The sequence below is a fragment of the Urocampus carinirostris genome, chromosome 2 (genome assembly GCF_059441175.1).
Source record: "Urocampus carinirostris isolate Australia breed hairy pipefish chromosome 2, RoL_Ucar_1.0, whole genome shotgun sequence".
NCBI lineage: Eukaryota > Metazoa > Chordata > Actinopteri > Syngnathiformes > Syngnathidae > Urocampus > Urocampus carinirostris.
This window is the reverse complement of record NC_142350.1, coordinates 2,668,896-2,696,560: the sequence shown is the minus strand read 5'-3', so window position 1 is coordinate 2,696,560 and position 27,665 is coordinate 2,668,896. Positions and strand designations below refer to the sequence as shown.

The following is a 27,665-nucleotide window of genomic DNA, read 5'->3' as shown; positions in this document are numbered from 1 at the left end:
CATGCCGACACTTTTAAAATCTTACGGTGCTCAGCAAAGAACCTGGTGCTGAACACGGCCAAGGTCATAGGTTTACATTTACCCAGGCTTATCCAAATTCTAACATTTTTTTTGGTTTGAACAAATTTATTGACACTAATAACAGAAAACAATACAATCTCAACAGCAATCAAGCACATTCACAATATTATATTTCAATATGACGTTTAACAGCAAACACAATGTGAATATGCTTAATTACTATTAAGATTACAAAACATGATAGGTTGGACGATAAAAGTACCTTTGTTCATTCAGTGCGGCGGTAGCCAGCACGTCGCCTTTTTCTGTAATATAGAGGTGAGCCAATGTGATGCGTTGGCCTCCCAGCTGATGCAGTTGTCGCTCGTAAGATCTGTCGGTATTTCCAACTAAGGCTGATGTGCAGCGGCCAGCGGTGATGCATGGAAAAGAAGACTGTTGGAGGTGCTTTTTCCTCTATGACACCAATTTCAACTAATATCTCTGAATACACTTTTCTTGCTGTCATCTTTCTATTTCGTGAAATTAGGCTTATTCTGATCTGACCTAATAGGTCCCTTCGCATGCTCCATCTTTATTTTTATTATTTATAATCAAGCAGTATTACCTACCAAACATGTGCTAGCCGGCTGGTGAGCGTACACGATCAATATACCGAGTCCTGCCATGGATCCTGCATTATGCCGGCGGGCGGAGACATAACTGCGTACGATTCTTGTTCAAAGATGTAGGAATGTCAAGACTTGATTTTATGAACAAGTTTCTTGAAAAAATTCTGAAGTTTAAAATGGAGGAGTTACATTGCGTCATAAGCTTGCCTTCTGGCAAAGGCTTTGATGTAAGTTTTGTAACGGCAGCTCTTTATCAAGAGTTTTGGAATCGTTTTGAGGGGGTGAGGCCCCAGTTTTCTGGATTTACAGTGGAGAAGCTGACTGATAATGCTAGCAAGATAGTTATTGTCAGGATGTTTAATGAAGTGGTGAATGCTGATGACATCTGTTATTGGTTGAGTAGATATTGCTCGATAAAAGGCCAGGCTATGAAGGTGAGGAATGAGAAAAACGTTTGGACTTGTGCCTGGAGGATACCCATCCAGCAATGGCAAGATCCTCAGGGCTTTCAGGGACTGAAACACCTCCCGTCGACTATATTCCTGGGGGAAAACCGTGGCTTTATCCACTATCAAGGGCAACCGAAACTCTGTCGCAAATGTGGTGAGCATGGGCATCTGGCTGAGGTATGTGATCAAATTTTTTGTGGAAAGTGCAGGACAATTGGACATTCCTTTGAGGAATGTACCAATAGCAGAAAATGCAATCTCTGTGGAGAAACGAACCACCTCTATAGGAACTGCCCGAAATCGTTTGCTAACAAGTTGAAAGCTAGGAAGGCAGTTAACAAAGACAACAAAGACAATGAAATGATGTCAGACAACATAGATAATGAAATGAATATATGTAACAGAGACAATGAAATGAATAAAGACAACAAAGACAATGAAATGAATAAAGTTATGGAAATACCAAATGAAAATGAACAAGAAATGACTAAAGTTATAGAAATACCCAATGAAGATGAACAGGAAATGAATAAAGTTATGGAAATACCCAATGAAGATGAACAAGAAATGCACAAAGAAAATGGACAAGACAAACAAATTGAAAATACAGATGTCCCTCCCAAAACCCCTGGAGGAGAGACCTTAAGAATCAAATTTGAGTCAGGAAGGACCTGGAAATTCTTGTTCGATTTTTCATACAATACCTGAATTTGGACAAGACAAAAAAATAGAAAAGGCAACTGTCACTCCAAAAACACATATTAATCAGGAAGGGCCTGGAAGAGAGTCCAAAATAACAAAAAAAATTTCTATGCCACTACCGGGATTTGAAAAAGACAAACAAATCGAAAAGGCGAACAACTCTCCAAAAACCCATATGGGCACTGGAAAGAGGGGTAAAAGTAAGATAAAATCGGGGGTGGTGAAAACCCCGGAAACAAAGAGAAGGGATTTAGAAGAAAGCCGATTGCCGATGAAAAAGCCCACAAGGGAACTGTATGAAGTTGAGCCGGAGGAAGTCGGGGAGGGAAAAAAATCTGACCCTTTGTGGGCAGGGAAGTAAGAGACCCCTCGATAGATCCTCTGGCTCACCCCCTAACCCAGAAAAAAGGGGAAGACCTGGAACCACAGACAGAGAGTCAGAGGATTCCAGAGTTTTCCCCGGTGAGTCTCCAAATGAGGTACTGCTCTTAAGTGGTGAGTCCGACACAGGTGACACTCGCGATGATCACCAAAGAATGGACTCGGATCCCCCGGTTTTGTCTAAGTAGTTTGAATACTTTAACAACACTTATGAACATTACATTCTCTACTATCAATGGGAGAAGTGTGAGATCAAAGGTTAAGGCTCACAGCGTTTTATCGTTCTTAAAAACTATCAGAACGGATGTGTTTTTACTACAAGAATGCTGCATCCCCTTTCTAAAAAAATATAAACAGTGGGAAGAGATTTGGCCATATCCGTCATTATGGAGTGGCTCGAATGAAAACCGTAACGATGGGGTAGCCATTTTAATAAACAACCCTCAACTCATCATAAAAGGGAGTACTGTGATGAGAGACGGACGCGCAATATTAGCAAGACTTTCCTATATAGGGAACGATTTTAACCTCATTAACATATACGCCCATCCCGACATACAACTCAGGTACGAACTTTTAGAGGACATCCAGTCGTATATGCTAGGCCACCAACCACTAATCGTGGGAGGAGATTTTAATTGCATCCTAAGTAGGAAGGATAGAAAGAGGACCGATGAGGAGTTTAAAGTAGATAAAACATCAATTTTATTACAAGACATGTGCCGGACATTTAAACTGGAGGACTGTTTCAAATCCATACATCCAAGAGAGGAGGGTTTCACCTGGTTCAGTAGTGACAATGCCAGAGCCTCTCGAATAGACTACATATTTACAAGGGGTTTAGCACTGAGTGATGCAAGTTTAATTCCTGTTTTTTTTTCTTCGGATCACTTGCTACTGTCCTGCTCTCTCTCATTTCCTACAGGTATGACTGTTGGGAAGGGTCTGTGGAAGTTAAACTGCTCCCTGCTGGAGGATGAGGCTCTAGCCGCACAATACAGGGAGCTGTACAAAGACTGGCAGACCCTTCAAGACTCGTATGATTCACGAGCACAATGGTGGGAAATGACAAAGAAACGAACACAGACCTTTTTTAAAAATGCAGGGAAGAACAAGAAACTTAAAGAGATTAAACGCATATCGGGGCTACAAAGAAGACTCCAACGCTATTTCATCCTAACAGAAAAGGGGATGGACTTTAATGATGAAATCAGAGAGACCAAACAAGAACTAAACGCTTTGGCGGAAATAAAGAGCAAAGACATCTTAATAAGAAGCAGGGAAAGAGAAATAGAAGAAGGGGAAAATGTACACGCTACTTTTTAAAAAAAATTATGAGCAAAAGTGAGGGGCTTTTTAAACTTCAAAACGAAAACGGGCAAATACAAAGGAAAGTAGTGAAATAACCAAATTGGTCGAAGACTACTACAAAAAATTATATGAAAAGAAAGAAACAAATGAGAATGAAATGGGGCATGTATTAGATCATATTTCAAGATCAGTGCGTCAAGACCCATTTTTAACATCGGACTTTACCCAAGACCAACTGAATGATTGCATAAAGACTATGAAAAAAGGCAAATCACCCGGGGAGGACAGACTCAACCTCGAATTTTACCGGACTTTTTGGGATATTTTAGCACCAGATCTGATTACTGTTTTTAACGAATTTTCCAGTCGAGACAAAATGCCAGACAGTTTCAGAATAGGGATAGTTACTCTATTGCACAAAAAAGGAGACAAAACTAACTTAAAAAACTGGCGACCCATAATACTTTTAAACGTGGACTGTAAAATCTTCAGCAAGCTCTTAGCAACACGAATGTCTGTAGTCTTGGGAGACTTGGTTGATCCGGACCAAACCTGTGCCATTGTGGGAAGGAAGATCAGCGACAGTCTCATGCTGATCCGTGATACCATTTGTTATGCGAGAGACAGAAACATGAAACTAGCAGTCCTAAACCTAGACTTTGAGAAAGCCTTTGATCGAGTCTCGCACCAATACCTTCAGGGTATTGCAAAAATGTGGTTTTCCCCAAAAATACATCAAGTGGGTGGGACTGCTATACCGAGACATCTACAGCAAATTCATGATTAAGTCAAGGTTGCCCTATGTCTCCCGTGCTCTATGTCCTTTGCATTGAACCTTTGGCACAAATGTTAAGAAAAGATAGATTTGTGGAAGGGATCAATATCCCAGGAAGTTGGGGACAAATTACCAAGTGTGTTTTGTACATGGATGATTTTAATATTTTATGTACAGACCTCGTATCCATTAGAAGAGCCCTTGACTTGACTGACCTGTTTGGGAGGGCGTCTGGGTCGAGGCTAAATAGAGAAAAATCACAAGTAAAGTTTTATGGATTGTGGTCAGAGACAGAAAAGGCAGGACTCCCACTGACGGTTTTAGAGACAGACCAGAAAATTCTAGGTATAAAATTCAATGCGGATGGAGGAGGCGAGACCAACTGGGACGATGTGACAAGGAAAGTTAAACAAATACTTGTTTTTTGGACACTAAGAAAACTGACAATAGAGGGGAAGGTCCTAATCATCAAAGCGATCATCCTCCCACTGCTTTTATCAATCAGTTTAATTTTTATGCCCAAAATAAATGTGCTGCTACAACTGGACCGAGCCACATTTCACTTTATCTGGGGCTCAAAGTGGGAAAGGATAAAAAAAGATACAATGAAAAAGAAAAAGGAAAAGGGGGGGAAAGGAGTGCCTGACCTCCAGCTTTTCCTGGGAAGCAAATATGTCTCCCTCCACTTCCGAAACGCTATGGGCCCACCCAATAACCCGAGGGGTCAAGTGATGACCCGGTTTTGGATGGGCTCGTACTTGCGGAAGCTAAAGCTTGTACCAAACAATCATTTGATTCCAGTTTCCTTTAACTTGCCACCAAAACATCTCTTTATTAGGGAGTTTTTAAAGAAATTTGATCTGGAAACAAAAGAAAGTCACACTTTACAAAACCACAGGGCCCATATTGCTATTGTCCAAGAGCGAGCAACAGTTAGTCCTGTGCGGGGGCTTGCGTTTGGCGAACCTACAACGGTTTGGAGCAACGTGAATCATCCTGCCCTACCAAACAGACTACGAGACTTGTCATGGATGGTAGCTCATGAGGTTCTCCCAGTCAGAGCCGTAATGCACCACCGAGGAATGTCAGCGACTTCGACGTGGCCTCGACCTGGCTGTGGCGCCCAAGAGTCGGTGAGGCACCTTTTTTGTGAGTGCAGCGCTGCCGAGGACCTGTGGACAATGGCCGACCAACTAGGAAAATTCCCGGACTTGCCAGCGGGGGAGGTCCCTGACGCACAGTACGTGCTTTACGGGTTGAGTCGGTCCAGGAAGTCACAGAACGACTTTGCCAGGGACTGGCTCACTCTCGCCGCCATCAAGGACGCCATCTGGACCTCCAGAAACCAGCTGGTATGGAGGTGCAGGCAGATCCCCCCGTGGCTGTGCTCCAAATGGCTGCAGATACCATACAATCTGCGAGCGGCGGGCCTAGGACGCAGCCATAGAGAAGAATCGTCTGCGCCCAGCCGGAGGGGGGGACCGGAGCTACACTGTGGGGGTCCCGGCAGCAACAGCCTGGTTGTGGAAAGTAGAAGTAAGAAGGGAGAGGACCCACACAAAGGACTGGAGGATGCTGTTTGGGAGGGTGGGATGGCAGAGCTATGCCCTTGCACAATAGTATTGCCCTTTACACGTTGGTTAACATTGATGTTGAAAATGTCAGGAAAAAATGTTAAAACGTCATATTGTCACGTCATATTGTTAGATATAACAAAATTGTGAATATTCTTGTTTGATGTTGAGATTGTCGTGTTTGTTTGCTACAGTTGGTGTCGGTGGATTTGTTCAGAGCAAAAAACAATCGATTTTAGACTGGACGGATCCATTGAAACTGACAAAGATGTTATATAATGAAATTGTGAATATGCTTGATAGCTGTTAAGATTGTCGAGAAGGGTTGTTAAAACTTCACATTGTTTGTTTGCTGTTATTAGTGTCAATAAATTTGTTCAAACCCCCAAAAAATAGGTCCCTTCGCAACAGGTTGGACTGAGGACATATTCTCCTTTATGTGCTTTTCCGTCTTCGTCTTCAAACACCACTTCTTCTCTCACTCTGGCACAGATATCTTGTTTGCTTGTTTTAACAATCTTTGGTCTTTGACTGGGATCGGTCTCACTTCGGTCATGCCGTTGAAATCACCTCTCAGCCGGCCCCAGTGTATTCCGAGGGAAAAATCATCAGGGCTCGGTGGACTTCTGCTCCATTTCAGTCGGAATGAGCTAACCAGGTGCCGGAAATTCGTTCCCCATGTAGCTGGATTAGAAGTGATTACACACATCGTTAGTCATTTAGATAAACAATAAATCATTTAGAGCTCCTCACTGAACGTCTGGACAGTTTTCTGCAACTAAGGTAAAGGGGCTGAATAATTTTGCACACCCACTTTTTCGTTTTTTATTTGTTAAAAAAGTTTAAAAGATCCAATAATTTGTGTCCCACTTCATGATTGTGTCCCACTTAATTATTGATGCTTCACAAGAAATTACAGTTTTATATATTTATATTTGAAGCTTTAAATGTGGGAAAAGGTCACAAAGTTCAAGGGGGCCAAACAGTTTCGCAAGCCACTGTACTACAAAGTTTGTACTATGGAAATACCGCAAAAAAAAACTGCATTAATACTACAGTGATGCTACATCAATACTACAACATTACGACGACATAAATACTAGAAAAAAAAACACTCCAGTTATACTGCAGATATACAGTACTACAAAAATTCAACGATAGAAAATACTACAAAAAATACAACAGCATTAATACTACGATGCAGTGCTAGGTATCAAATGGACTGAATTATGAGGCTTCCCACCCCAAAACGGGCTGGTTACGCCAATGGGGCATACAATTTTATTTTTTTAAACGTATTAAAAGGGCGGAGACGTATAAATTGACTCGTATGACTTGCAATGAAGTCAAAGCAGGATCAAAAATGTATCAATAGAGGGCAGTATTTGTGCTCGAGACAAACATTTAAGAAAGAAGAAAACTGAACGTTTACCTCCCTTAAAGATGGCAGCCGCCTTCTCGAATATTATGCGGGCGACGTTGCTTCTTCCACGTTATAATCTATTCCCTCCGCGAAAATGTCAGGTAATATTCTAAATTTGACACTTCCGGCTTTATATTGCACATTCCATTCTCGACTCAAACCGTTTGAGGAACATATCGAGGCTTTTCAGTAGAAAAGTGATTTTTGTTATTGATTACAACGTAGTGTACCTTTTTTTTCAACGAGATTAGACGTGGATATTTAGAATGATTAAAGTAACGATAGGCAATATTAGATCGGTCAAAGTCGTAAATGCAGAAAATAGCGAGATAAATGGTGAAAAATAGTGTCGGGCCTTGCATTTTCATACCTGTCAACCTCCACGGCTCCATGCCCTTACAAAATGTATTTTCCCTTACAAAAAATAAAATAATCTTACACCTTTTTTTTCAAACGTGTTTATTTATGTAGTTTAACATGTTATATTGTACATGTGTTATACCGGAGGGTACCCATAATTGACAAATTTGCGTTTTCCGTACAGATTTTCTTGTACGTCGTACACGTCTTAAAATGCATAATAAACGTACTTTGTACGGCAAAACCGTACAGGTTGACAGGTATGCATTTTACACCTAAACCTTCACTGGCGCAATTACATTTGGAGCAACATTGTGCTACAATGAGCCGCTAAAACATTATTCTTAAGTATATTAATTTGTACACGTTTACTGGTAATCAGTGTGGATTAATTAGTTTGCAAACAAAGCAAACGGGATGCTCTTAAAATTTGGTATTAGCATTGCCTTGGATTTGAAATGGTTACCCTCTTTTTTTTGTTGCTTAAATTGCACTCTTACGTTGTGGTAATTTTCTCCCAGTTTGTGTCCCAGAGGATGCAGCCCATTCTAGGGGGAGTTGCACTTCAAAGGCACTCTTTTTGCCAAGTGGCCCCCCCCCAGGAGGAGGCGACCACCCGCAACACTGAGGCCCCCAATCGCTACCAGGACAGGCCATGGGATTATCTAGAAAGTGAAGGTATGCGGTGTTCTCATTTTTTTGGGGGGTGTACAAACACTTGATTGTAATCTCTCCCGCAGAATATTCTGAGAGGTACGGAGCCAATCCCGTGTGGACAGGTTACCGGAGGAACCACAAAGGAGGCATTCCGCCACAGAAGACTCGCAAGACTTGCATTGTGAGCTCTTCAATGTCTATTTTATTAACCCTTGTGGGGGAGGCGTTTTCTTTTGTGACACAATGCATGTCAGTGTACATTATTTGGACGTAATCTTAAACTATGACAACTCAGCAATTTATATATACCAACCACTCAAAATTGTCAATGAGAAACAAAGTTTTTAATTTATTTAGTGCGAGAGGAAAAATGGGCTGTAGTTAATGTCACCCAAGCCAGGGACCACTCTCAAAGGAGCTGTAGCTCACTCTCTGCCTCTTTCCCTTTTTCACCCTCTTTCTTTCACTTTTTTTTCTGTCTTTCTCATGTTCACTGTCTTTTCTATTTATTTCTATTTTTTCCTCTATGGCGCCATCTCTTTATTGTGCTCTTTCTTCTACTCCCTTTTTCTGTCTCACATTATCTCTTACTCTTTTTTTTATCACTTTCTCTCTTTTTCTCTTAAACCTATTGTCAGATTCTTTTCTACCATGTGCCCCCCTGCTAAAAAAAGTTTGACAGCCCCTGATCTACATGTTTTCCCAACGTGGGAAAAATTTGAGCTCCCAAGTTGACTTTTGAATGCTCTCGCCTTGATTGAAAATACAAAAACATGAAAACGTACGTAATTCGTACCTGCATGCCACAAGGGTTAAATACACGATTCCCTTTAAGTATTATGAATAAGGTAGTTTTTTTGTTTTGTTTTTTAAGAGAGGGGACAAGATATCCGGCAACCCTTGTCCAATATGCCGAGACTCCAACGTGATCGTTCATCATCAGGTTAGCTTATTTTGTTCTATTCAAGGGTGCAGGGTTCCTACGGATGCTTGAAATCCTTGAATTTTAATGTTATGTTTTCAAGGATTGAAAAGTGCTTGAATTTTGGGTGAAGTGCTTGTAAATGCTTGAAATTGTTGCCATGTTTCTCAAGCCTGTCAACAAATGACGCAGACACTGCGCTTTGGTGGCTTCACTTTGCCACTGCATTTTCTATCCCCTCGTGATTAACAGCAGCCAGCATTAGTTTGTCCTATGCCCTTTATGGTTTCGCCCATGAGGACAGGTGGATGCTACATCAAAAAAAGGGCACCATGGAGCGTGTTTAAGTGCAAGGATTACGTACCAATTATGAATATTATGGGCCATGCAAAAATCCCAGTGATAAATTGTAATGGGAAGAACTTTCTGTAACTGAAAATGTAAGCCACATATTACATTTTTACCCAACATCTCTCTGGATAGATATTCGTATTAAAAACTATTTAAGATTTACTCAACATTTAAAAATCACGTCTTGACAAATGCACACGCAAGATTAGAAATTGCGTATGGAAATTGCAGATACATTTGCAGCTCTAAAATGAAACAAATGATTCATACTGGAATTCTTCAAATACAACTGAAGAAATTGGAAAATTGGCTTTGAAAGTCAAGTCACATTTATTTATAAAGCCCTTCATCACAAAAATGTCTCAAAGGACTGCACAGGATTACAATTGCACAATTAAAAGTCCATTAAAAGTGCTTGAATTTGGTCATGGAAAAGGTGTAGGAATCCTGTATGTGAATACTAGTTTTTCTTTTGAACAGAACGTGAAGCTGTTGCAGCAGTTTATCAGCCCCCACACGGGCACGGTGTACGATGCCACTCGAACTGGTAAGGAGATAGAGCCACTGTGGTGTTGTAAGTCCTGATTCCAGTAACATTTGTTTGCAGGCGTGTGCAGGAAGCAGCAGAAGAAGCTGATCCAAGCCATCCAAAGCGCTCGAGATTGTGGTAAGTCACGCTAAGCTTTTTCCTGCCGAGACTTCAATGTGCTTTGTTATAAGGATCGACCAACATGGGTCTTTCAGGGCTGATACCGAGTATCAGTATTAAGAGTAGGTAGATAACTGATGTTTGGCGCTGGAAAGTTGGCGTAAGATTTCTCGTAATCTAAAAACGAACAACTCTTAAAAAACTGAAAAATCACACCCAGATTTTTTTTATAATAACTAAAAATGCCAATACAACCAGCATGATTTTAATTAAAACACAGTGCAAAAATATAATTTCAATGGAGCCTGTAAATTGTAGCGCGGGCATTGCTGTTTGAGCCAGATTTATTATTGTTATCATAAGAGCTAATATCAGTCTCCTCCTGTATGTGCTTCCCTAAAACAAGTTAATTACACTTTTTATGCTATCTCAATCACACACATGCTTTTCTACCATGTTGGTTGGAACCCCTAATCACTCGGGTTTCCTGTGGTGTGTCTTGGGCTAGTACAACCTGGTGGTGCCCATCCCTCTCCAGGCCCAGATGTGTCAGCAGAGCTGTTGCCGTTTACTCCGCTCGGACATTATTCTTCCTACTTCAGTGGTGCCACGGCGCCCTCTGTCACTTATTCAATCTGAAAGCGTGGGATGGGTAGCGTCTGAAATAAGTTGGGAGAGGCTTGGTGACATCTGAGCCTAAAAAAACGCCACTTTTAAATCTATTTAATCGGCTCGTTGAATAAATGGATGGCAAAACCAATATCTGTCAAATTCCTAAATAGTGGTGCTGATAATCAGCCCGCTCAATAATAGGTTGATCTCTACTTTGTAATGACTCAACAGTTCCAATTCTGTCGCTTTCAGGCCTCCTTCCGTTCCAGATTCCGCATGTGGATTTTGCAGGGGATGATTATTCTAACAACCACGACGCCGTGGGAATCACACGGCCAGCCTCGACATTGGCATCGAGCGATGTTTGGTACCATTGGTATGCTGAAATAACGCCGGATGAGAAGGAAGTTGCCAAAGTCAGGAAGACTTATAAGGCTTACCTCAAGCCTGGTGTATGACAACATCTCGTCTGTTTTATGCGAAGCAATAAAACACAACTGGACAAAATTGATTAGGTTTATCATTTTGCTTGGCCTTTACACTCCATTAAGCATAGCACATTTCATAATAAAAATCCAAAGCCGTCCGGGTTTACGGGTCAACCTTGTTGACCATGGTCTCGCCGAGGGACTCGAGAACTTCCCGTTTGTAGTCGTCGAAGTCACCATCAATCTGGTTTAAGGAGCGGTCCTCAACAACCCATAACTGGCACCGAGTCTCTGTGATCAGGCGGGCATCATGGCTCACGATGATCACCGCTATGCCCAAACAAAACCATGATTAGCGAGTAGCCTTTTTTCGTGTTGGAACTCAAATTATGAATTGTTTTTCAATCTGACTAGCAAAGTATTTCCTTGGTTCATACAGGTGCATTACATCCTTGAAAATGCTTGAATTGTAATGTGTGAGGTTTGAAAAGTGCTTGGATTTTAGGTGTAGTGCTTGGAATAGTTTAAAATTCTTGCCATTTTTCTTAAGTCCGGTGTAGTGCTAGGAGCTAGGGTGTGAGCTTCAAATGTATTTGTTCCAAAATAATTTCTAACTATAGCTACAGACCTAAAGTTTAAGATCCTTATTAGGGTAATTAACTGAATTTATGGTTCTCAAATAAGGTTGGGCCTAGTGTTTACAGCTGGAGCTAGGGTTAGAAACTAGAGTTTGAGCTCCATGTTAGGTTAATAAACTGAATGTAAGGTTCCAGAATAGGTGTAGGGTTAGGAGCTAGGGGTTTGGGCTTCAAATAAGGGTTTTAAATTTATTTTATGGTTCAAAAATACGATTGGAGCTACAGTTTGAAAATAAGGTTTAGGTTCCTTGTTAGGGTATTAAACTGAATTTAGGGTTTTGAAATAGGATTTACAGCAAGCGGTAAGTGTAGGTTTAGGAACTTCGGTTTACAGCTAGAGTTAGGTATAGGAACTAGGGATTGAGCGCTATGTTAGCGTTCTAAACTGAATGTTTGATTCCAGAATGGGTTTGGAACTAGGGTTACAATTTTAAACAGGGTTAGAGCTATAGTTAGAGCTCGGATTAGAGTTAGGGTTACAACTAGACCTAAAGTTTTGGGCTGCAAGTTGGGGTTTTGAACCAATTGTAGGGTTCCAAAATAAGGTTGGAGTTTGAAACGAAGGTTAAGGCTCCTTATTAAGGTATTGTAAATAGTTTAAGGTTCGCAAAAAGGATTGGGGCTAGGATTGACAGCTAGAGTTAGGTGTATGTTTAGGGTTAGTAACCAGGGATTGTGCTCCACGTTAGGGTTCTAAACGGAATGTAGGGTTGCAGAATAGTCTTAGAGCTAGAGTTTCGGTTTAAGACAGGAGTAGGGCTAGTAACTAGGGTTTCAGCTCCATGTTATGAATCCAGAATAGGTTTAGAGCTCGGGCTAGGAACTAGGGTTTCAGCTCCATGTTAGGGTTCTAAACTGAAAGCAGGGTTCCAAAATAGGTTTACATCTAGGGTTACAATTTTAAACGGGTTTGGGGCGAGGGTTAGTTGTAGAACTACGGTTTGGGCTGTAAGTTAGGGTTTTAAAACGATTTAAGAGTTCCAAAATAAGTTTGGGGTTTGAAACTAAGGTTTAGGCTCTCATTCCTTTGTATGGCACTGGATTTCTTTTATGGTATTGGAAAAAAAAAATATTGGCTATGGAAGTCCTTAAAAGTGCTTGGTGTACGAACTCTAAATTTTCTTTCCACCAATGATAATGAAGTTATATCTCACACTTCCACGCTTTTCTTTGACAAAAAGAGCATTTTGCACATACCTCCTTTGTATTCATTGATGGCCTCAGACAAGGCGTCAATGGACTCGATGTCCAAATTGTTGGTGGGCTCGTCCTGGAAGAAGCAAGAGTATATCAAATATTTTGGTCACATCCTTTTTTTTTTTACCCATTTTTTTCGCTATGGATTCTTTACATAGAGGAATATGTTGGGGTGCAAAAGGATAAGAGGGCTGACAAGTTGACATACAGCTAATAAGGTTGAAATGCAATCATTATTAGGACAGGCACTAAATGTGTAAATATATTCCTACCAGGACTGCAAAAAGTTTTGTCACCACCACTTAAATTACCTAATGCACCTTTTATTATTTGCAATATTTATCAAGATACTTTAGCAAGATGTAGATATACTGGATTCTAGTTCTGCCACTAGTGCTGGGTCATTGTGGTTTTCAAGAAAAATTACTTGTTTTGTGGTTAACTCAGTCTATATAACCCTACTTCCGTGCTATCTTCTGCCTCTTCACGAGAAGTGAACATTGCTGCTGCCAAAATAAAATTCTTAAATTAGGCGCACAGTGCAATTGAATATATTCTACCAGAATGTTGGAACACACATATATCTGTTTATTGAAAATTGTTCTGTCTAATTTTGTGTGTTATTATGTTGAATAAAATGTGTGTGTGTGTATACACACACACACACACACTTTTCTACATTACCAGGTTAAATATTTTAAAGTGTTAACGATTATTTCTCTTGCATGAGATGTGATTCATATAACATAAAATACCTTGTTATAATTATTTTTTGAATTAATTGTAACCTTGTATCTGACGATCAGTGGAAAAATATCAATAACCTAGTAACAATATGGTAATAACATGAGTTATTTCGGAAATGCTATCAAATCTATAGCCCTTCACGCTAAACAGTTTCCTTTACGCTAATTAGAAAAGAATAAATAGCTCTAGAAGAAGAAACAAAGGAGATGTCACTGAAAGGACTGTTAGACGTGAATAATAGGTCTGAAAAAGGATACTTTTACCATTTTTGACCAGAACTTGACTTGTTATTTGAATTTAAGGAGCGGAATAGAGACAATAATCTGTAATAATAGGGGGCGGCAATAAACTCGAAAAGAAGATTCTTCCCTCAAATATTCAATTCGATTTTGATGGGGAAGCTCGCTTACCAAGATGAGGACGTCCGGCTGGCGGCAGGAAAGCTCAGCAAACACCACTCGAGCCTTCTGCCCACCTATCACAACAAAATGAGGTAAAAACCATTAAGACTGAGAATGTTTTTTACGTGTCTGTAAAGCATACCAGAGAGTTTGGAGATTTGAATGGTGTGGGCGTGGCTCTCCAGGCCAAATCGTCCCAGGCACTTCCTGCCGTCCTGGTAGGGGAGGTTGAAATTCCTCATAAGGTACTCAGTGGGGTTCTCCTCCATGTTGAGCTGATCGGCGTACTGCTGGTTGAAGAAGCCGATTTTCTGCAAGGAAAGGCAGGCTGAATATTCTTAGGGGTTTGGCTTCTCGTCATATTTTTTCAAGCCAGCTGAGCTTTCTGCCCCTTGTTCTGGTCGTAATCGTAAAAAAAAAGAAAAGAAAAAGAAAGATTTGTGGTTCTTCCTCACCAAACGGTGATTCTTCCTCATTTCACCCTTGGTCTGTAAAACACAAGTGAGCGTGTCAGCCGATAAGAACATTCAGCTGCCTAGCAAAGCGTAGCGCGACAAGTGGACCTCCGTACAGGATTGAGCTTTCCATTGAGCAGCAACAGCAACGTACTCTTTCCAACACCGTTGGGCCCCACAATGCATACTGGAAACAAACAAACAAAAAAGTACACCTCCTTACTTTCACAGTTTTTCCATTTTAACTAAGTAGTGTTTAAACATTATGTAGCAGAAGCAAATTATAATAATAATAATAATTTACTTGTATTGTCATTCTTTGTAACAATGCACACAGAACGAAATGTCGATACACCTGACCCGTACAGTTAAACTGTAGCGAGCCGATGCAGCCGCAGCCAAACAGGGCGCAGCCATTTTAGTCATTAGGTGAGCAACCCCCCCATTCCACCCCTTAATGCTGAGCGCCAAGCAGGGAGGCAATGAGTACCAATGTTGTAAGTCTTAGGTATGACTCGGCCGAGGCTCGAACCAGCGACCTCCCAGTCTCAAAGTCGACCAAAGATTTAAAAAAAATACTTATCTACCATTCGCAAGATAGAATATTCATTTTTCTAATGTCAAAAATATTTTCCTTGTTTTAGTAGAAAAAAATAGTTAAACCGTCTACCCGCTCTTTTATTTTAGTTATTTATTAAATAGGATTTCTTTTTTTTTGCAGTGTAATAATTTCTTCGCACCTATATTTAAATCGCAAATTACCACTAGGTAGATGTATTTTCATATTAAAGTACAACTCATTCATGAAGAGCGGGAGGAAGCTTGATACCAACAACAACGGCGACCAGATTGTGAAGGTGCTGTATCCGAGACGGATCAGGAATCTTCCCCTGCTACTAGTAACTAATGGAAACCATCTGTTTCATGTGGGGGAGCAAACGCGCGAGTTTAAGCTTTGCAATTATATGTGCTAGCGATTTTAGTAACTAGTGACATAGTGAAGACACGACTTTAATTCTCAGCAGTCTGACGTTGGAACGTTAAGGGATCAGTGAATCATAAACTTACTTCTGGACTCCAAGTCAATTCCAAAATCCACGTTCTTGAAAAGCGGCTTTTGGCTGTCGTACCAGAAATCTACACCTAGAAGCAAAAAACAAATGAAACGAGCAAGCATTGATGGCCTTACACAACATCGCGCCTTGTTCTTACTGTGCAGGCCTAGGATTGGCGGCGAAAGTGGGGGCGGGTTGGGAAAAGTGAACTTGACGGTGTATTCTTTGGGCCTCTTGAGCAGCTCATTGTTGTCCTGGCTCTCCTCCTCCTGACCGCCCTTCTTCTTTCCTTTCTGCTGCTTTCTGGTCAGCGCCTCTTTGGTCTGCTTCTCCTGAAAGCGGCGCAGGGACAACACGAGTGAGGCAAAAATCAGGCAAGCACCGCTGAATTTCCTGACTGACTTACAGCCTGTTTGGTGGACTTGCCGCTAGCTTTCAGGTCCTTGAGCTTCTTCTCCTGCTTGTCGTACTGCTTCTGGAGCTCCTTCTGCTTCTGGATGTACATTTTTTTGAAGGTCACTAGGAGTAGAAATTTACGGTTAGGTGGGAACAATCACTTAAAAAAAGTCCAGCTGTATGTTTCAAGCTACCTACAGTAGTTGCCCCTGTAATAGTAGAGCTTCTGGTTGTCCAGGTGCATAATGTCCGTGCACACATCATCAAGGAAACTTTGGTCATGAGAAACAATGAGCAAAGTCTTCTTCCAGCCTTGGAGGTAACTTGGGGTGTGCAGGACAAGCAAGGTCAGATTATTCCACTTATACAGCTTTCTCATGCATCATGTTCAGTATTGGGAATAACACGGTTATAAATAGGGCCATTACGTAACCGCAGTTTTCTTTCAGTAACGGGGTAATCTAATTAATATTTTTTTGCGCAGTTGCAACGCCATTAATTTCACTGACGGTCAAAAGTGGTGGGTTACTTTAAATAAAGCGTTTTTCTGTAGTCCGCAGAGCTGTTTATGTCACATCTTTTCAGATCATGTCACAATTACAAATACAATAGAGTTAAATAGCGATTACGAATATTGTATTTACTAATGCGCCGGAAGAAAAGGTGAATTGGTAAATGCGGCGGCAAAAAACGAGTGTCATTTGCGAACGAAAGGGCTTTTGAAGCTGACTATCCACCAATAAAGAGCCGGCTACCTTCACGATGTTATTTTTCTCTAATGATTCGTCAAAATGCATTTTATCAGGGTTTCTGTGCTGTTGACTTTGAATTTGTTGAGAATAAAAAGTTAAAATTGTTTAGCTTTTTTTTTTTAGCTATAGATTTTCCTGTTTTTTTCAGTGCTAACGTTAAAGTGTTAATTTTGCTATATTTTCTCCCTTTATAATAGTCATTTATACTAGTACATAAATGGTACTATGTGGCGGCACGGCGGTTGGTTGGTTAGCGGACATCCGCACGGTGCTGAGTTTGCATGTTCTCCCCGTGCTTGCATGGGTTTTCTCCGGGCACTCCGGTTTCCTCCCGCATTGCAAAAAACATGCATGTCAGGTTAATATTCCCTAGGTGTGAATGAGCGAGTCGTCTGTCTCTGTGCCTTGCAATTGGCTGGCAACCAGTTCAGGGTGACCCCTGCCCACTGCCCAAAGATAGCTGGGATAGGGTTTAGCACCCCCGCGACCCTACTGAGGATACACGGTGCATTTCGTAAAAGCACTTTAGGAGGTCTTCAATGACTTTAAAAGAGCTACATGCTGTACATGCAGACCGTTTACCATTTGAGTTAGACTTTAGTTTAATAAACCAACTTTATATTGCTTGCTCATGATTGTTACTTTATGATCTATGATCTGTTTAATTTTGTGGCAATTCATATGTAGGGTAAATCTGTTGCTGGTGAGTTTCAATAAATATTACAAGTTTGTATAACACAACTACCTGTCTGTTTTTCTCTATTCAACTGACTTAAATACTGATCAGAACATTTTAAATTATTTGATTTACAACAGCTTTACTTTAAAGTAACAGAAATAAATTCTTTCTCTGGTAACTAGGTAATTTTACTATAGAGTGACTCAGTTACTAACTTAGTTACTTTTTGAAAGAAGGAGTGAGTAACAATGTTTATTACTTTTTTAACGTCACATGCCCAGCACTGATTATTTTGTCTAACACTCAGCATCCAAAAATAAGCTTTATTTTCAACCACTTGAAAGGGATTGGGGCAGAGGCAGAACTCAGTGCTTACTTGTTGAGCCAGATGACGGCGTTGAGGTCCAGATGGTTGGTGGGCTCATCAAGCATCAGCAAGGTGGGCTCCATGAACAAAGCTCTGCAGAGTGGAGAGCTCAGAACAGGGATAGTCCCCAGTGGGAGACGCATGCTCCGCTTTACCTTGCAAGGGACACCCTCATCCGCCAACCTCCAGAGAACTTTTTGGTGGGTCTGTTCTGCATTTCAGGGGTAAAAGACAAACCAGCCAAGATTCTTCTGGCCTTTGCCTCAGCCGCTGCGGCGCCAATGGCCCTCAGCTCTTCGTAAACCTGCCGAGTGAATAGCCTCATGAGCCTAGGTAAGACCAGAAGACGAATTGAGCGCATTGAAGACCGACCTTGTCCAGTCTTTCAGCCACGCTGTCCTCTCCCTTCTCCAGTCGAGCCTGAAGCTGCTTCTCCTCCTGCAGCAGCTTGATGCGGCGGGTGTCGGCCTTGAGCACTGCCTGCACCGCCGGTGTGTCGTCGGCTACCACCTCTGATGGCGGAAGCAGTCTCGGGACTCGGTGATCTTTTAGCAATTTGGCAAATAACCTTCTTACCTTGCTCGCACAGCAGTACGTCAATATTAGGCGGGATGCTCAGAGCTCTGTTGGCAATGTGCTTCAGCAACGTGGTCTTCCCTTTACTGATGAAAAACGACATTGTTGTTTATCGGTCAACAAGCAAGAAAGAATTGAGGATTGTTTTGGATTAGAGGTAAGATCTTGGTCCGGAAGCCTGAAATTCGGGTTGGGCAGGGTTTTAAATGTCAATCATTTAAGTTCGATTTTGGCCCAGCTTTCTCTATGACTTTTTAAAGAAAATATCCTTCTTGTGTTGTGACTGAATGTTGTTATTGTAACCACCACTAGACGTAGCTATCGCCACTGCTTGTACTGCTCATAGTCTGCACCGGCCACAGAGGGCGGTGATGTCTGGCTCGGCCAGAATACCCTCCTCCCGATTGTTGAAATGAAATGATCTGCATTTATATAGAGCTTTTCAAGTCAATGACTTCCCAAAGCGCTTTACAGTGTGCTTCACATTTCCCAATAGCGGCCTTGTATTGCAGCCATGTAAGACGCTAACCTGCTTATTGGGAGTATTAGGGGTTCAGTGTCTTACCCAAGGACACCTCGACATGCAACACGGACAAGCCGGGATTCGAACTGGGATCCCTTGATCCCAAGACGAGCGGTCCACCTCCTGAGCTACTGCCGCCCCACAACTGAAATAAAAAATTTGAGGTTTGTTTCGGGCTTGAGCCCTCAAATCAAGTTAATTTGTCCGGCTTGGGCTGGGCTTCAATATGGATTTTTTTTTAGGCCCGATCTTAACTCTACTCTGGAATCCAAATCCAATCAAATAGACCAATGCTTTGGGTTCATTAATCTTTTTCATGGCCAAATCTATTACTTTTTAAAGCACTTTCAAAGCAAATTTTCCAATTTATCCAGTAACATTAAAGGAGGAAATTCGGTGTGAATCAATCCATAGCCCTGTTTTTTGGGGTGAAAAGAACCAGAAAATTTGATAAATCCTAAGCCAAACAAATTGGGAGCCGAATGGGGCATACAAAATTAAACTGAGTTTCTGTGCCCCATTTTTGTTCGTGTTTGCTGCTGTCTGTTTGGTTCAAGTGGTCAAAAATGTCATTATTTTTTGATTACGAAAAGCAATCGATCACGTCAAACTGCAGAGCCTACATATTTAGTTGTTCTTTAGGTCTTCCCATTACAATTTACCACTGGGAAACGCTCCCTCAATTTTTTATATGGCCCCTAAAGTATGAACATAAATGATACAGAATCAGTGCGCTGATTAATTTTTCATAGTGCCCTGTTTATGTAGCAAACCATTAGCGAAAACAAAATCATAATTAAGCTTGTCATCTCTGAGTTACCTTTCATGTGAATAAAAAGGGTTTACTCATGTGAAAAAAAATGGTTGACTCTCCCATTGTGCAAAAAAGAGACTTTTTTGCACAATTCGCAGTATGCTTTGATCCACGTTTTAACCACAGTTTGCATTCTGTTTTCAAGCAATCCTTCATTAAAGCTGCACGCTAGCAGCATCTGAGTCTGATGCAAGTGTTGTAATAAACCTGTAGGAGGTGATGACGCTTCACATGACAACGTCATACAAACTACTGCAATCCTACCTGCCCTGTCTTCTTCATCTTTAAACTGATTGTATTTTTAAAATATGTTTTTAATTTTTCTTTGTTTGATGCATGGGTTGTAGACTACAGACCCCCAAGAAACTTTGTAACTATTTCAAGCAATTCCCCCAAAATTCAAGAATTTTCCTGACCTCAAAAACACAACATTAAAATTTAAGCTTTTTCCCGGATTTCAAGCACCCATACGAACCCTCAATGCAACATACCCATTAGGTCCAACCAAACCATATCTTCTTCCGGCCACAATAAGGAGGTCTGCATTGACAAAAAGCTCTTTGCCGTGAGCTGATATGCTGAACCTCTCCAGCTACACAACACACAAGAGACAAGCGTGACGAGAAACGGAGACAAACCAATATGTCATGACATGCTCACTTTGATATCTGAAGCGTTTTCCAGCATGGCCTGTCTGGACGACATCTCAGCTTGAGAAACTGAGAAATCGCCCTCCAGGGCACTCTGGGCACGGAGGCTCGCCACCTGACGTTCATACTCTATCTGAAAACAAGACACACAAAAAACTTCAACAAAAAGACTTTCAACAGTGACAAAATCCACTGACATTTACATTTTTGACTTGCAGGGTTTGCATACATTTGTTTATGGACAAATTCAAGCACTTTTCAAGCACTTTCAAGGCCGATTGTTTTCAGTCCCATCAAAGGATGAAATCCAGCGACGATCAAAAGAACGTTTTTTTTGTTGATTGTGGACTCAAAATAAAGTCTTTATCTTGTTGCTAGCACAACATTTGTGCTATTTTGAGCTGTTCCTAAATATAATCTTTATTTTTTGTGTGTCAAAGGGCTGCTATAAATTGTCATGAATTCTGTCATTCTGCTTCAACAATGCACGCGCAGCTTGACTACTGTATGTCACACCTGCTTACAAACACAAAAAGAGCTCAATAGGTGTTGGGTAATAATCAAGTTTAATACGGAAGACAAAAAAAGAACTGTCCGTATAAAAAGGAGAAAAATGAGCCAAACTTGGACTCATCTTAACAATATTGAATGCTCTGAAGACGAGTGCATTGAATCTTTCAATTGACTGATCTTTTTGCGTTTTATTTGTTTAATTTATATTTTTTCTGTCCAAATTGGATACAATGGAACTTTAAATAATGAATTTATTTTGCATTCTATCCTTCATTTATAGCACTGAAAAGTTTTTTTTATTTTATTCTTTTAGGGATTTTGTGTTGTTTGGTTTAAGATCAGTCCAGTGGGTTAAAAGCTAAAATAGATTTGCATTTTACATAATTTTTTTGGTACATCTGTGATTTTCTTGATTTATATTTCATGTTTTTTTTTTTTCAGGAATCCCCTGCAAAACAGATTTAATTACCAATTCCTAAACAATTTGGTGCATAATGTTTTATTAATATGGATAATACATAATTGAAAAGGTGGCACGGCGGCTGGGTGGTTAGCGCAGCCCCGTGGTGCAGAGGTTCAGGGCTTAAGTCCAGCTACAGCAACCTTCCCGTGTGGAGTTTGCATGTGCTTCCCGTGCATTCGTGGGTTTCCTCCGGGCACTCCGGTTTCCTCCCACATTCCAATATCATGCATGTCAGGTTAATTGTCTCTTGGCGTGGAATGAGCAAGAGAGTTTTCTGTCCCTGTGTCCCCTCCGACTGGCTGGCAACCAGTTCAGGGGGTACCCTGCCCACTGCCCAAAGATAGCTGGGATGGGCTCCAGCACCCCCGCGACCGTACTGATGGGATAAGCGGTGCAGATATAGGATGGATCATCAAAAACCCAAAAAATCTGAGAAGCTGTTCAGGAGCTGAAAGCAACATTAAGAACCATGAAAAGACTTAACAGAGACAAACTTGATTGACACTTACATTTGTCACTTATACCTCATCTTGGGGACAGAGCTGCTCAAACAACTGCTATTTTGAAAAATTGACCTACCATTTTTTTCTTCTTCTTTTTCTCTTTCTTGCTCAGGTTGGAAAAAGGGTCCTCATCTACCGGCACTTTGGCCTGCTCAGCAATGACATCCTCAGCGCTCTGCTCCGGAACAGACAAAACTTAGAAATGGGTGACGAACGAAGAAGAAGAATGAGCCCAAATCAATCCTGGCACGTACGGACCATCATCATGTCGTCCCCATCGCTGTTGTCCCCCTCGTCTTGACCATGGTGATGCCGTTCTTCAGATGCTTGCTTTTTCTAGAGCAATGAGCATCAAGCAGTAAATATGATATTGCTAAAGCACATGATGCAAGAATGCTTTTGTTTTGTCCCATTAGCTTTTTTTTCCCATAATTGTCCTAGCAAGCAGCTAATGGAGACAAAGTCAAAAGAAGTCGTTTGAAAGCACCCACCACCAGCACCTTGGCTTGTTTGCCGTGTTCTTTTTTCCTGCCATTCTTTTCAGGTTCCTACACACAAAATGTAGTGTCGGTCTCCAAAAAATGTTCCAAAATAGAAACAAGGATTTACCTTTTTTTCAGCTTCATTTTGCTCGTTCAAGTCGGAATCGCCATCCTGGGTGAGAGCTGCAAAAAGGTTACCACCCTAAAGCGGAAGACAAAATGCTTTAGAAGGCCGGCACGAGAAGATCTCTAGGTAGCTAATGATGGCTAACCTTGTTTGTGTTTCCTTTTTTAGGGAAGGCAACTGTGGAAAGGAAAAACATTTTTTGAAAGCGTCACATCATTTTGTTTCTACAAGACAGGGTTTGGGTATCTTTTTGACTCAAAGAGCCATAAAAGCAAAAATATAAAAAAAATAAAATTGAGAGAGGCACCATATAATTTGAGACAAAATTCAACAAAACCGCCAAAACTCAATACATCTATATATATACATATACACATATATATATATATATATATATATATATATATATATATATATATATATATGTACACACAAATATATACACACACACACACACACACATATACCGTATTTTCCGCACTATAAGGTGCACCGGGTTATAGGGCACACCCCCAAAAAATAGTTTTTGGTCCTATATTTGACATACATAAGGCGCACCGGATTATAAGGCGCTACAATGGGAACGTCGACAAAACAGTCAGATAGTTCAGTCAAACTTATTACCCCCTTAACATTCCGAAAGCTTGCAAAAGAAGCAAATACGTGTCGTAGACACGTGCGGATGCGGTGTCCGTACGATGTCACTCAAATGCATCGTTCCAAATATCATTCGGAAGGTTAAAGTCTTGGGATTCAAGAAATGCCAACCATTCCTTAGTTTCTTTTTTCTTTTTCGCTCGCAACTTTACCGTGCATATGACAATAAACACTTGGAATTGAGTTTAATTTAAAAAAGACCCATCACAGAAACATCTAGATCACTCTGAAACAAGATACTGGGAAAATATATAGCCGGAGTAGCTCACCGAAGTAGTTGTGTTCAATAATAACATGCAACCATGGTCCTCTTATATCCGTGAGTGTAGTAAATCCAGGAGAGTAAAATATTTACAAATACAGTACAGAAAAGTAAAATACTGTTTTCTCTAAGCCGTCAACCCAACATGCTATTCACATTCATCTTTTTTGGCCAATTGCAGGCTTTGTTTTGCCCCTTTAGCCTATGCCAGCGTGTAAATGATAAAAAGGATCCGCCCCCTTTACCTCCGAATAACTTTAGCCAATAGTGATCGATTCAACTGATGATTGACACAAGTTTTTCAGCAAATTGCAGGCTTTGTTTTGCCCCTTAGCCTATGCGAGCCTGTAAATGATAAAAAGGATCCGCCCCCTTTATCTTCGGATAACTTTAGCCAATAGTGATCGATTCAAATGATGATTGACACATTGGTTTGCCAATGAAACGCCGGTATATAAATCGCAGCATACACCGCGGACTACTCGCGTTCAGGGGAAAATCTAGTCGGCAGCTGCTTGGATTAGTTTCAAGACTTTGCGACTTAATATTGATCCATAAATAAGGCGCACTGTATTATAAGGCGCATGGTCAGCTTTTGAAAAAAATAAAGGCTTTTAGGTGCGCCTTATAGTGCGGAAAATACGGTACAAATATATATATATACACACATACATACATATACATACATACACACACATACAGATATATACATATGTTATATTTGTTTATTGTTCCTGTAGCCTTCAAGTCTGCCGTCATTAAACCCTCGCTTAAGCGACCTTACCTTGACCCAGAAAGCTTAGGTAATTATAGGCCAGTGTCAAATCTGCCATTTTTTGCAAAATTACTTGAAAAGGTCGCTGCACAGCAGTTAAATGACTTCATGTCAGAAAATAATCTCTTTGAAACTGTCCAGTCAGCATTTAGGGCAAATCAATCTACTGAGACAGCCCTGACTAAAGTAACCAATGATATCCTTTTAGCAATAGATTCCGGTGCCTCATCAATGTTACTGCTGCTGGATCTCAGTGCTGCTTTTGATACTGTCGACCACAACATATTACTTGTTCGTCTGGAATGCATAGGTATCTCAGGAACTGTACTCTTATGATTTAGGTCCTACCTGTCAGACAGGATGCAATGTGTTAACTATGGCAATCTGACCTCTAAACAATCTAATGTCCCCTGTGGTGTTCCACAGGGCTCTGTACTTGCCCCCCTTCTTTTTAGTATTTATATGATCCCGCTTGGTGACATTATCCGCAAGTATAATATTAGTTTCCATTGCTATGCAGATGACACTCAACTGTATGTGCCAGTGGAGACACCTGGACAGTTACGTTGTAGAAATCTGGAGGCATGCCTTACTAAGATTCAAAGATGGATGTCACTTAATTTTTTGTGCCTTAACCCAGAAAAAAACTGAAATGTTGATTATTGGTCCAACTCACTGTAGTGAGTTGTTTTCAAACACTAGCCTGAACCTAGACAAATGTAATATTACCCACAGTGACTCGGTCAAAAATCTAGGTGTTATATTTGATCCTAATCTGTCGTTTCAGTCACACGTGAAAAATATTACTAGAATAGCTTTCTACCACCTACGCAATATTGCGAAGATTCGTTCGATGCTGTCCCAATCAGATGCAGAAGTTTTAATTCATGCGTTTATTACTTCTCGGCTTGATTACTGTAATGTATTGCTTTCTGGTCTCCCGATGTCTAGCATCAAAAGTTTGCAGCTCGTTCAGAATGCAGCAGCTAGACTCTTAACTAAGACCAAAAAGTTTGAGCATATTACTCCTGTATTGGCCAACTTGCACTGGCTCCCAGTCGACTTAAGATGTGACTTTAAGGTTATCTTATTAACATATAAATGTTTGCATGGACTTGCACCCTCTTATCTCTCTGATTTGATTTCCCCTTATGTTCCTGCACGGAGTCTGCGCTCGGAAAATGCCGGTCTACTTGTGACTCTGAGAGCCAAGAAGTCTGCAGGCTTGAGAGCGTTCTCCATCCGGGCCCCGGTGCTATGGAATGCCTTGCCTCCAGAGATAAGATCTGCAACCTCAATGGAAGTTTTTAAATCAAGGCTTAAGACACACTTCTATTCCAAAGCTTATGATTGATGCCCACCTCATATTCTGTATTGTCCTGTCTTTTTCCGACGACATGCTAGCAGACTGCTTCAGAGGACAAAATGGGACATATCAGGGGTAAAAACGGGAGGATAGCTGACCGAAAAAATGCAGTATGCAGGCAGAATAACCCAGAATTATGGCAGGAACAAAAACGAACCCAGCCAGGTGAAAAAAAAATGACCACTGCAGCGTGTCCGGCAAGCAGACTGCGAATGGGGGTTAACCTAGACCAAACAAAACTGGAAGCCTTGCTTCGGCTTTAGATGTACCAAAAAAGCGATTTAACCATACGACTTTGGAACACCCCAGAGAAATGTGTAATTGTCTCAATTTATTAACGAGCCCACGTACTCATGAAAAGAGCCATATATTGCTCACGAGCCATATTTATTTATGAATGTCATGTATAGCTCACAAGTGCTGCTTTGGCATTGCATGCACGATACGTAGCTCCTCACATATCTAACGTGGAACACACTAGATAAGATTTGTACGAGATTAATTTTGTCTCAGAACCAGATGCACTGATTACAAGCCTCAAGTCCCTGACACCTGCTATAAGGAATCCATCCAGTGAAACAACTTGGCTCCTACCAGGCTCATCTTCCTCATCACTGGCTTGGACAGAGAGCTTTTTGAGCTTCAGCATGACATCTTCGTCACTGTCGTCTTTGCCAGCGTCGCCACCTTTTCCTTTCCGGCGCTCCTTTTTCTTTTTATGAAGCTGAAAAGATAAACAAGGCATATTGATAAGAGCTGATACCACCAGTTATCCAAAGCACCTTAAATGACATCAATTAATAATACACAATAATAGAAAACTAAAAACATGTTATAAGGATCAATCACCTGTTTTGCCTCTTTAACAGGAAGCTCGGTTTCATTTTCAGGAATGTCCTCTTTTTGAAGTTCCTCGAAAAACTGAAGGAACAGACAACAGCATTTAAACAAAATGTAATCAATATATAAGAACAATAACAACTATACTCACGCTTTTTTTTGCCTTCTTGTCTTTCTTGCCTTTTTTTACTGATTTTTCTGTGAGACAAAAGAGTCTTAGAAATAAATGAGAGGCACTGCATTAAATGGAAAGAAACGAAAATTGCATCATATTGCTGCCTAGAAAGACGCGCCACGCCTTCTCCAAAAAGGCTCATGATATTCTTTCCAAATCCCATGTTTATTACATGAAATGTTACAAATGATAATTTTAACACGTGACAAATAAGAAGCAAGAGAGACTAACAGTTTCGATTATTCAAGACAAAACTTGCTTAAAGCTAGTAAGCTAGCGCTACCGGCTACTAGCTTGCCAACAAAATAAAGTCGTCGTCATTTTCTCGGACCTGTTGGCGTCGGGTCGTCCTCGTCCACCCACTGCGCTTCTTCTTTAGCTTTTTTCGGCATTTTTTATGTTTTATTTATTTTAACAGTTGAATTAAGCTTCGTCGCCCGAGCCGGCCGGTAACCAAAAATGTCATGCGGCCCAACACAGTCCGGAAAAAATCTTCTTCGGTAGTGTTTATTGTGCTATTACCGCCTCTAGTGACGAAATTCCCGACGAATTGTATTGTAGTTACAGAAGGCCCTTATTTAACTACGGTATTTATTGCAGTGTTTTCAACCCTTTTTGAACCAAAGTACACTTTTGTTTATACAAAAAATTCCGAGGCACACCGTCCGTCAAAAAATGTTTGAAAATGGAGTTATGTCAATTTTTTTCACTGTACTACCTCATAAGAAGGTACTTAGTTAATAAAAAGAAGAAAATCATACTTAAAATAAAAAAGAATGGTGTTTTTTTTTAATGTTTTTATTTTCTACAGTGCAATCTTGAACCGCTTTGTTAAACAAATTAAGTTATTAAATGTACTGTGCTACCTCATGAATAGATAATTAGTATATAAAAAGTATATAAAAATCTACTGCCACCTACTGATATGGATGACTATTACAGTTCAACGTCTGAAGATAGCAAAAATACTGAATAATGGCCTGATTTTTGGAATGATAAAATTGTACAAATTCCAGCGGCACACTA

General features: G+C 40.7%; 2 protein-coding genes across 5 annotated transcripts; one reads left to right on the top strand and one right to left on the bottom strand.

The window, feature by feature from the left end:
• Positions 1 to 6,978: 6,978 nt before the first annotated feature.
• Positions 6,979 to 11,309, top strand: mrps18b (mitochondrial ribosomal protein S18B). 2 transcript variants are annotated; one of them, XM_088328349.1, is made up of 7 exons: positions 7,029 to 7,348; positions 8,129 to 8,285; positions 8,348 to 8,445; positions 9,139 to 9,207; positions 10,018 to 10,084; positions 10,145 to 10,204; positions 11,051 to 11,309. In XM_088328349.1, exons 1-7 carry the CDS (start codon positions 7,268 to 7,270, stop codon positions 11,254 to 11,256), a joined length of 738 nt encoding a protein of 245 aa, XP_088184475.1. In that variant the 5' UTR covers positions 7,029 to 7,267; the 3' UTR covers positions 11,257 to 11,309. The 2 variants fall into 2 exon arrangements, with proteins under 2 accessions (XP_088184476.1, XP_088184475.1); XM_088328350.1 differs by lacking the exon at positions 9,139 to 9,207 and having other exon boundaries at positions 6,979 to 7,348.
• abcf1 (ATP binding cassette subfamily F member 1) lies at positions 11,301 to 27,149 on the bottom strand. Of its 3 annotated transcripts, none has more exons than XM_088328344.1 (25): positions 26,971 to 27,149; positions 26,616 to 26,662; positions 26,474 to 26,545; positions 26,219 to 26,348; positions 22,710 to 22,741; positions 22,565 to 22,639; positions 22,447 to 22,503; positions 22,214 to 22,291; positions 22,032 to 22,130; positions 20,487 to 20,609; positions 20,318 to 20,418; positions 18,490 to 18,575; positions 18,286 to 18,425; positions 18,069 to 18,217; positions 17,923 to 18,006; positions 16,314 to 16,438; positions 16,126 to 16,238; positions 15,877 to 16,051; positions 15,733 to 15,807; positions 14,781 to 14,851; positions 14,665 to 14,697; positions 14,352 to 14,520; positions 14,219 to 14,283; positions 13,062 to 13,134; positions 11,301 to 11,556 (listed from the first exon to the last, which is right to left on the bottom strand). In XM_088328344.1, the coding sequence occupies exons 1-25, from the start codon at positions 27,029 to 27,031 to the stop codon at positions 11,390 to 11,392; spliced, it is 2,400 nt and encodes a 799-aa protein (XP_088184470.1). In that variant the 5' UTR covers positions 27,032 to 27,149; the 3' UTR covers positions 11,301 to 11,389. The 3 variants fall into 3 exon arrangements, with proteins under 3 accessions (XP_088184470.1, XP_088184471.1, XP_088184472.1); XM_088328345.1 differs by having other exon boundaries at positions 22,456 to 22,503; XM_088328346.1 differs by lacking the exon at positions 22,447 to 22,503.
• Positions 27,150 to 27,665: the final 516 nt, after the last annotated feature.